The following is a 10,794-nucleotide window of genomic DNA, read 5'->3' on the forward strand; positions in this document are numbered from 1 at the left end:
GAACATAATCCACCCAAGCTGAGACACACAGTGAATGAAACTATATTGTACAATACATGATTAAGTCACCACCTGGAGTCTGAGATAGCACACACAGGTATACACAATCAGTAGAAGGTACTGGAAATGTTCTGGAAATTTTCAGACATTACAGACATTTCCTTTAGCACTAAAACGCAATGCAATGCAATTCAATTCAATTCAAAATATGGGAAAACACAAATACTGAAAATTCCTTCATATTAACACAGTATATATACTTTTTTATGGACTTTCTTAAGTGCATAGCATCAGAACATAACAGGAGGGAATCGAGTTTGACCTCTCTCAAAGTTCAACATGTGTGAATCACCGAAAATCCATAAAAACATTTTTGAGCATGGAGAAAGTGGTCATTATACACATAGCTTTAGAAAATTACTAAATTTAGCTAGTTTCCACCAAATTTTACATTTATCTTTGATGACCAGCAAAACTAGTTTATCATTATATTTTATTAATAGCTTAATTTATTTGACCTTTCCTGGCTTTTCAACATAAATGGAAAGAAAATGAAGGATTAAACTCTCAGAATGCAGTGGTCCCTTGTGAAAAAGAACTTCATTTTCGCATACTTAAAAAAAAAAAAGTACTTATTGTGGAAATAATATATTTACAAATGTATTTAATAGATATTTTAAAAATGTTGGTAACACTTAAGAATAGGTTACACTTTTAACTATTAACTACGAATTTTCTCTCAATAAATTCTTAATTTGCTGCTTAATAGTTAGTAAGGTAGTTGTTAAATTTAGGTATTGGATAGGATTAGGGATGTAGAATAAGGTCATGTAGAATAAGGCATTAATATGTGCTTAATTAGCACTAATAAATGGCTAATATTCTAATAATATGCATGCTAATAAACAACTAATAGGTGTAACTGTAAAATAAAGTGTTACCAAAATGTTTTCTGACAAGCTAATTGCAATTAAATGAAAATGTATTATATTTTAACTTTATATTAAATGAATTTACCTGAACTTTAAAGTGTTTTTTTATTGTCTTTGAAGTGGTTAAAGTGTACTGCTGAATATACTGACAAGCATTTATAGTAAATTTTATATATAACACTTTATTTTGATAGTCCACTTTAGACATTCACTAACTACAAGCAAATGCATGTCAACTAGCAATCATTTGACAATTAAGGCCCGTTCACACCAAGGACGATAACTATAAAGATAACGATAAAGATATAGTTCTAAAAATCGTTTTCAGTATTAAAGAACAGCACACCACAACTATAAATAAAGACAAAGAAAAACGATATAGTTGGAATCACTTTCAAAACGATTTTTTTTCCAGCTGATGAACGATAAAAAATTGACAGCCAATCAGATCCATCCTGCTGTAACGCGCTCGAGAATTTAAAGAGGCAGACGATGTGTTCTTAGAATAACAAAATGATATCGTTCGCTGGTGTGGACACTAATATCGTTATCTTTATAGTTATCATTTTAATAATCATTCTAAGAAATCAAACCGACTTTAGACTTATTATCTACTAAAACATCATTTTGATGATCCTTAACAGACATTCTACTGACTATAAGTAACTTTGCAGCTACCGTATATGTCCATGTATTCTACTAATCCTAACCCTAACTTAACAAAACTCTGAGAGAGTAATGAGAGTTAGTTGACATGCAGTTGCAAATTAGTTAGCTGACTCATAGTTGCAAAGATTTCATTAAAATTATATTATCTGAATTTATATATATATATATATATATATATATATATATATATAATATATATATATATATATATATATATATATATATATTATATATAATGTATATATAATTACTTTTAAGATTTGAAAAACACTATAGGTGCACATTCAATAAAATTAAGGTTGTTGCTTTTTTACAAGTGTAATATCAGAATTTGTGGATCTTCTCTGCAGAGATCGTCAGAGCCATGACCTACGTGATAAACCAAGGCATGTCCATGTACTGGGGGACCTCACGATGGACAGCTATGGAAATAATGGTACGTAACATTTTTCTAAACAGCATTTGTCATAAGGAACTTTTCACATGTCACCCTGCGGGGCACAGCTTTCAAGAGAATTCAAGTGTATCACTTACATGAGATGAGAGTATTACTGATGATTGGCTTTCTGTAGGACTGAATCCTGGAGCAAACAGTGTTTGCAGAGATAACAAAGTACCCTCTTGTATCTCAGCTCCTCTATAGTGTATATTGGCTACATCACATATTTTTAGTCCTTTGACTAAAGGCAGTGTTTTGCAGTACTGTATGTTGCTGTAATTGCAGTGTAGCACAAAGCAAGTTGGCCCAAACTGATATGTTGTAATTAAGCACTGGCATTATTAATTCATGGACGATAAATGGAGGCTTGATCAAGGTTTTTAGAGAGAGGACACACACTGATAAGCTGTAATTTATGTGTCTGTGATAATACTGTGTTCTGGTGTCACATCAGATCTGTCCCACCGAAACATACCTCCTAAAATAGGACATGTGTTCACAGCCTGAAATGAGCTCTGTACATGCATATGCAAAAAACTACACAAAGGGGAAACCAGAACTAACTTCAAATACTATAAAATTCATATAATGTAAACCATTTATTTAATTTTTTTATAATTCATGTCAGTATTTCTCATGGTGTACATACCTAAAGACCTGACTACAGAAAAGCTATTGAACAGTTCCACCATTATTACATAGGAAAAAGGCTGTTATATTATATTATATTATATTATATTATATTATATTAAGTATTTTTTTATATAATTCATACTTTTATTAAGTAAGGATACACTGAATTGCTCAAAAGTGGCAATAAAGACATTTATAATATTACAAAAGATTTCTGTTTCAAGTAAATGCTGTTCTGAATTTTCCATTCATCAAAGAATAGTGGGGAAAAAAATGTATCACAGTCTCCACAAAAAAAAAATATTAAATGTCACAGTTGTTTTCAATAGTTTCAGTATATTAAAATGATTTCTGAAGGATCTGAAGGAAAATTAGTTTTGGCATCACAGTTAAAGTTGCTTTCCAAGGACTATCTTTAGGTCACTATGAGTTATATCGTGACGACATTAGGGGCCTAATCTAGGGACTGCTGGCTACTGCCCTGGGAGATTTGAGGGTGACAGTGAGAGCTTCTCCGCTGGGCCATGCCCCACGGACCTCTCACTCCTCCCGCAGCACTCGTCCTGTGAGGCTGCTGGGTGATTCTGCTGGGCTGTCTTATGGCGGTCCCAGAATTTCATTCGTTTCGCCCCGGGGGGATCAGATGTCGATTGCAGCATCGGGGGATGGGCTATCGACCTCTGAGGATGAAGATTTTATGGGGCAACCCCCATGCTCACCACTTCTAAAACCGACCCACACATAACTGACCACCATGCTTGCCCGGGCAGCTGTGAGCATCAGGCTGGAGGTGAATACACTGCCCAGCCCTAAACGCTCTCGGCTGGACGATAGGCTTCTCAGTACAGAGAGTGGCTCATAACCACGTTGTACTGTGGTTCCTTTCTTCCCGGAGGGGCATGAGGAATTGACGTAGTCATGGACAGCCCCTTTTTATGTCAAGAAGCCGCTCATCTCCTTCCTCCGTCCTCACTATCTTCAATGGCAGGGCGGCTATCGGGTTAGATATCTGCCACAATTCTGCACGCGAAAGATCATATTTTGAGTGCACAAAAGTGCATTGTGCACGTGTGCGATCTGAGTTTTGTGGAGAAAATATTTGTCTCACAAAGAAAAAAGTATTTTGAGCTAACTAAAATCAATTTTGCCTTTAAAATAAGTTTTGGGATGTGTGCAGACCTTCTCTTTTGCACGTGCCAAGTTTCCCTAGCTTGCTCCCTTGATGCCCGCCCTCAGTGCTCTCTAAATGTCGACGTCTCGCTTGCTCAACACAACCCAGTGTAACAGTATGCCATAATTCTAGCCAATCAGAGACGAGGCTGCTAAATTCTGACTGGCTGCCATGACAACCAATCACAACATTCCTTGCATTACCAAGATAGCAGAAGAGGAAAAATACAGTGCATGCATAATTATTATGCAAATTGATATTCTGATTCTATTTTTTTCCAAGCACATTTTACAAATTCCAAAAAAAATCAAAATAAATAACAACAATCAATCATTTAATCAATCACTTATAACTGATATACAGTTGTTCACGAAGGCTGAAAGTGGAAAAACGTCTTATGTTCAGGTGTGCATAATTATTAAGCAGGTTATCTACACTTCAGTATGTAATTCTTTTTAAGTAGGGCTCATTTTGTAGGATTCTATACTGTATTTTATAATTTTATCTGTAAAACAGTCTGAGTTAAATCTCTTTTTTTGGTTAATTTTATCTGTAAAAGAAAATCTGCTTAATAATTATGCACACCTGAATATAAGCCATTTTTCACTTCCAGCCTTCATGAATAATTGTATATCAATTATAAATGATTAAATACAAGATTAATAGTAGATTGATGTCATTTGGAATTGTAATGCAAGGAATGATGTGATTGGTTGTCATGATCAAAATATCAACCATCAAAAAAAATACACATTAATTTTCCACTTACAATTACCCACTCTACTTTCCCTCTTCTGCTGTCATGGTAATGCAAGGAATGATGTGATTGGTTGTCAAAGCAGCCAATCAGAATTTAGCAGCTATTTTAAATGCAAAATGTTGAGCAAGCGAGTCGTCGGCATTTAGAGAGCACTGAGGGCAGGCATCAAGGGAGCAAGCTAGTGAAACATGGCACGCGCAAAAGAGAAGGTCTACTCTGCACAAATCTAAACTTATTTTAAATGCAAAATTGATTATTGTGCGTTCTAAATACTTTCTTCTTTGCGAGACAAACATTTTCTCCACAAAACTCAGTTTGCGTGCGTGCAAAACACACTTTTGCATGCTCAAAATGTTTGAGCTCCTTTAATGGCTATACTAGGAAAACATGCTAAATCATGCTAGCAACATGCTAACAACATTCTAATCATGTTAAAAACATGCTAGCAACATGCTAGTAACATGTTAACAATGTGCTAAATCATGCTAGCAACATGCTTTCAGCATGCTATCAATATCTAATCAAACAAAAAACTCAAAAACCACAATCTACAACAGCTCCAAACTTTCAGGCTACAATACATCAATCAAACTCAAATTCAAAGTTTGTTCACAAACTTTACTATCTAGTTTTTAATTGTAATAATATTTCACAGTATTGCTGTTATTTTATCAAAATAAATAAATAAATAAATAAATAAATAAATAAATAAAAATGCAGCTTTGGTGAGCATGAGAGACTTCTTTCAAAAGCATTTTTGAACAGTACTGTTTATGAGAACACATTTTAACCTTTCTGTCTTGCCTGAATGTGGTTTTATTGTAAACTTTCTATCTACGTGTATCAGTGATAAAACAAGTGAATTTTTAGATTGAAGGATAGAAATGCATTTGAAAATGGCATAATGTAAAGCTGAGAAAACAAGCATTTCTGTAAATATTTTAAACTAAACCAGCAAGTGTAATATCTGCAATATCTGCTGGTCTGATGGTCGAGTAGAGAAATTAAGAAAGAATGTGTACATCATATGTTGAAATTCTAGATATTACAAATATACTGTACTGTAGCCTATATATTTTGATATGAAAGTGTAATGTAATTTTTATTCTCTCTTTCTAGGAAGCATATTCTGTAGCGAGGCAGTTTAACCTGATTCCTCCAGTGTGTGAGCAGGCTGAGTATCATCTCTTCCAAAGGGAGAAGGTCGAAGTGCAGCTGCCTGAGCTCTACCATAAGATAGGCAGGTGTCAATCAGTCAGCATTTACTCACTCAATCTCAGTGAATATGATACTGTCAAATTTAGAGAATTCGTCAGTAAGAACGTGCAGCAGCTGCTCATCTTGATCATAAATATTACCTTGATTCTTTGGGGGACTGTAGGTGTGGGCGCCATGACATGGTCTCCTTTGGCATGTGGGATCATCACTGGAAAGTATGAAAATGGTATCCCAGAATCCTCCAGGGCAGCTATGAAGGTACTCAGAGTTAAAGGCAAATTGAATAAAAAAAAGTTAGAATTTTCTAGAAACATACTGCTGCATGCATATGATGATAAATCAAATATTTATATTCTTTGCTTCTTCCTACCTGACTCAACTCGTCTACTTCTCTTGTCTTTTTGTCATGAATCATACCAGTGGCTGAAAGACAAGATTGTTAGTGAGGATGGACGAAAGCAGCAGGCAAAGCTGAAAGAACTCAGTCATATTGCTGAGAAGCTGGGCTGCACTTTGCCTCAGCTCGCCGTAGGTAAGAATTCTCCCATCAACACCAGTGGAGCTGCCAGTTCAGTGTAGACATTTGAGCAGAGCAGAGCTCATGCATGGTTTGGTGCTTGTTCTTAAATTATTGCTGAAGAGGTGTTGAAAGAATTTGCTGCACTGACACAACCAAGAAGGTATACAAATGTATAATAATAATAAAAAAAAGAAGTTAGCATTCCTTGTGAGCATTTTTGGTGGCAATGGGTAAAACATGTTTATTCCATGCTTTTTAAGAGCCCTCACTGGTAAAATCTCCTATAATTAGTTTGGGGTCAGCAATTAATTGTTTTACTGTTTCCACAGAAATATTAAGCATCACAACTGCTTTCAGGATGAAGAATAACAAGAAACATTTCTTGAGCACCAAATCGGGATATTAGAATTATTTCAGAAGGATCATGTGACGCTGAAGACTGTAATGGCTGCTGAAAATTCATCTTTTTCATCACCAAAATAAATTACATATATATATTAGTAAATCGAATTTGTAATAATATTTCATAATATTATTGTTTTACTGTATTTTTGATCAAGTATATAACGTTGGTGAGCATAAAAGACAAATCATGAAAAAATCTTACCAACTCAATCAAACTTTTAAAAATATTTATATAATAAGCATGTTTATATAATAATTAGAATTCATAAGTACTTTTGAATTGCCATCAATGAAAAAATATGATTTTTGACCACATAATGGTGTTATTACAGGGGCTGCTGCTCATGCTGACAAACCGAACACAACTTACTTTTAGTTTTTAGATTGTGCCACCTACAGTAATGTCCAAAAATTATAATCTGCAGAGAAGACTGTTTTAAAGATTTCTTTTGTCACTTTTTCTCTCCAGCCTGGTGTCTGCGGAACGAGGGAGTGAGCTCGGTACTATTAGGAACTTCAAATGCAGAGCAGCTAACTGAAAACCTGGGAGCCATACAGGTGAGGAAAGGAATCTGTTGACTTTCTATGCATCTGTTCATTTTCCAGAAGTTCCCTGACTAATTTCTTTACACTTTCAGGTCCTTCCAAAGATGACATCCCACGTGGTCTCAGACATTGATCATATACTTGGGAATAGGCCATACAGTAAGAAGGACTATCGGTCCTAGGGGCTCTGGACACAGGCTCAGGGTGAAGAAAGATATATGTGTAGCAGTGTCCATGCCCTAGTGGTTCCTGCTCCAAATCTGTTTTCATTATCGGTCTGACCTCTCTCTGAAGCCTTAGAGTGCCGTCCTCCATAACCTGTACCTGCATCCCCTCTGTTTCTGCTAGTGTGCCTTTGCACTCAAACAGCACAGCAAGAATCCCCTCGACTGGTGTCTAGGTGTCACCTTGTAATGGCACCTTGCAGGAGAGCTTCACTCACAAATGTGATCTATGAACCTTATAAACAACCAAGCTTGGCCTCTGCTCTGAAAACTATCAGCCACAGGGATGTCTGGCTGTATTAGCACACAGAGTGGAGAAACAGAGCATGTCGCCCTCTTGTGTTCAAATGCAGCAATTGCAAACCTGTTTCACAGACTGTAGAATACAGATTCAGTGGAACAATGTGCATTCACAAAGATTCAAGCTGTTTTGCCTGTGCAAGAATGCCCGTATTGATATTTTATGAGGGATATTTTAAAGAGTGTATTCTTGTTTGCTTTATAATGTGAGCCACAGGTAAATGTGGTAGAATAATAAATAAATGCACACATCTGACTTAACTACTTGAACGAGGGTAGCATAAATCTATGAGTACATGCTTAATGAACATGCAACTGTATTACCGACCTCAATCCGCACTGCAATATAAATATACAGTATTAGAATTGATCTGACATGCATAGAGTATATTATGCCAGCAGCATTCGTGGTAATGTTTGATTATAAATGAGTGACTTGTTTTTTCTTTTAGTAACAGTATGGAAGATATTCAGAGGAAAACAACTTAAAGCGACACCCTTGTGGAAAAGAAGTGTGCTTAATTTTATTGAATACACGCCTTTAGTGTACTTCAAATTTGCAAAGTATGTTTTTTAAAAACTGTTCTTCTAGACAATATATTATCAATGAAATTACACTTTCATGACAATGTTTCTTAATTCACTTAATAAGACTTTTAAGAAGTTAAATGAAAAGATTTACTTTAAAGTACACTTTAAATAATTTAGTTTTAAATATATGTTGTTGTGCTTTGAAGAGGTACAATTATTTTGATGGGTTGAGTAACATATTAAAGCACATGTAAAATACTTGATTATAATTTTAACTGTAGTGTGTTATTTATAGTATGTAGTTTGTTATTCCTTTAAAGTTACTATATTTTAAATGTACTGAATTGCAGCTTTGTCATTACAAATGTGTAATTACATATATATTTAAATACATTATGTATAGGTTTCAATAGAAATTACAAGAAAGTACATTTTAGTTTACCATAAATGCTTGTCAGTACATTTGGCAGTACACCACATTTCAAAGACAAAAGAATAATTATGAAATTTCAAATAAATATGCACTAGTGCAGTGGTTCTCAACCACATTCCTGGAGGACCACCAACACTGCACATTAGTCTCCTTAATCAAACACACCTGATTCAGGTCACCTTCTCATTAGTAGAAACTCACAGACTTGTAATGGGTGTGTCAGACAAAGGAGACATGCAAAATGTGCAGTGTTGGTGGTCCTCCAGGAATGTGGTTGAGAACCACTGCACTAGTGGATCAAACAACTCTCTAAAGTTTGGCTGACTGCATTTATTATAAATTTAAACTATAAAACATTTTCATTTAATTGTAATTAACATGCAGTTAGGTGTCCACAAATATTAAATTCAGTTTGTTTTCTAAAGTCGTCTTCTTTTTCACAAGGGTATAGTTCACCCAAAAATTAAAATTCTATCATCATTTACTTCACCCTCATGCCGTTCCAAACCTGAATGACTTCTCGATCTCTTTCTTCGATAAGATTTTAAAATGAATAACTGTTTTTGTCCATACAATGAAGGTCCATTTGGGTCAATAACAACAAGTGACCATAAGACCAAATCATGGAGATGCTTAAAAAGAAAGTCATACAGGTTTCAACATGAGGGTCAGGTTTACATTTTGGTGTGGACTGTCCCTTTAAGAATCAAGGTGCTCCTGATATGCATGGCAGCATTAAGATATAATGGGAGTGAAACTGATTTACTGTTTGTGGGTGTCTCATGTTTGATTTTATAGCTTTTGCTTGCCCTACTTGAAAGCCATACTTTATCACACCCGGTATTTTAAACACAGACAAGCTGCTTTACCCTGTAGTATTTAAATTCTCAGAATGTTTAGATTAATTTTAAACCTGTTAGAATTTGGTTTGAGATAACAAGATGGTTCTGTATAGAAAAAAATAAAATGTCAAAAATCGTGTTCAAAGAAACACCGAGGATTTTATGGGATCTGTGTGTACATAGTGTTACCTTTAGTCTCCCTGCGGAGTGCCTTGATTCTCACCTGCATGAACATTAGGGCTCGCCCATTCTCCCATGGGTCCATGAGTGTAATACTGTGAGCTTGTAAATGATGTCTTTTACAAAAACGAAGAAATCACACCATGTGGTGACTTTTGTTTTCTAAAGTTTGTAACATTGTTTCTGAGAAAAGAGGAGCTGTTGGATTCAGGGTCTTTTACCATATCATGCATCTCTCTCCCTGTATGGCAGCAGTGACTTCTGTAAATAGAAATATGTAAACAGTACATAGAGGTAGATATATGCTTGAAATAAAAAGACATAAGGCCAGTAAACCCATGTGTGTTTTCTTGTTAGGGATGGGCAATATACCGGAAGACACAATAAACTGGTGGAAATTTGACAACTGGGAGAAATTTTGTGTCATCACCATTACATTCAGATGACATTGCAGTTCTGTGTTGTCACAACCGTGTCATTATTTAGCTGAAGTCATTTCAGAGTTGGTTCTGTTCATAAACTGTAATATATATATATATATATATATATATATATATATATATATATATAATATATAATATATATATTTACAGAAAAATATTAATCAGCATGATAAGATCCACCTAAAATGATGGAAACCATCTTTGGGAAAAATTTATTTGAAGTGTAATTAGATTTTTTTTTAGTTTGGCTAACATCCCATTTGTATGAATGTAAACGGTGGGTTAATTACCTATACTGCAGCCATCCACCAGGGGGCGATTGAAATGTTTTGGCTTTACACTTTTGTTCAGATAGAACTGCACAACGAATTGTATTTTATTCATCATCATGATTTCTAACTCTCTTAATATACAAATCATAATTGCACTTAATAAACCCCTGCCAGTTATTTATCCTGAAGGCATTTCATTTTAACTTAGCATTTGCATTATCTTGCATTGGGAACTAGCTCCATGATCTTTTTTCATTGTTGCTGTTGCCAGATGTC

General features: G+C 35.0%; 1 protein-coding gene across 3 annotated transcripts in view; it reads left to right on the plus strand.

Moving 5' to 3' along the window:
• Positions 1 to 8,790, plus strand: part of LOC109083017 (voltage-gated potassium channel subunit beta-1) — a 115,652-nt gene extending 106,862 nt beyond the window's left edge. For all 3 annotated transcript variants that reach the window (XM_042775064.1, XM_042775065.1, XM_042775066.1), the window contains exons 9-14: positions 1,952 to 2,037; positions 5,724 to 5,844; positions 5,986 to 6,080; positions 6,234 to 6,354; positions 7,217 to 7,305; positions 7,386 to 8,790. In XM_042775064.1, the coding sequence (XP_042630998.1) occupies positions 1,952 to 2,037; positions 5,724 to 5,844; positions 5,986 to 6,080; positions 6,234 to 6,354; positions 7,217 to 7,305; positions 7,386 to 7,475 (602 nt within the window). In that variant the 3' untranslated portion in view covers positions 7,476 to 8,790. The remainder of the gene's footprint in view (positions 1 to 1,951; positions 2,038 to 5,723; positions 5,845 to 5,985; positions 6,081 to 6,233; positions 6,355 to 7,216; positions 7,306 to 7,385) is intronic.
• The last annotated feature ends 2,004 nt before the right edge of the window (positions 8,791 to 10,794 follow it).

The sequence above is a fragment of the Cyprinus carpio genome, chromosome A18 (assembly GCF_018340385.1).
Source record: "Cyprinus carpio isolate SPL01 chromosome A18, ASM1834038v1, whole genome shotgun sequence".
NCBI classification, from domain to species: domain Eukaryota; kingdom Metazoa; phylum Chordata; class Actinopteri; order Cypriniformes; family Cyprinidae; genus Cyprinus; species Cyprinus carpio.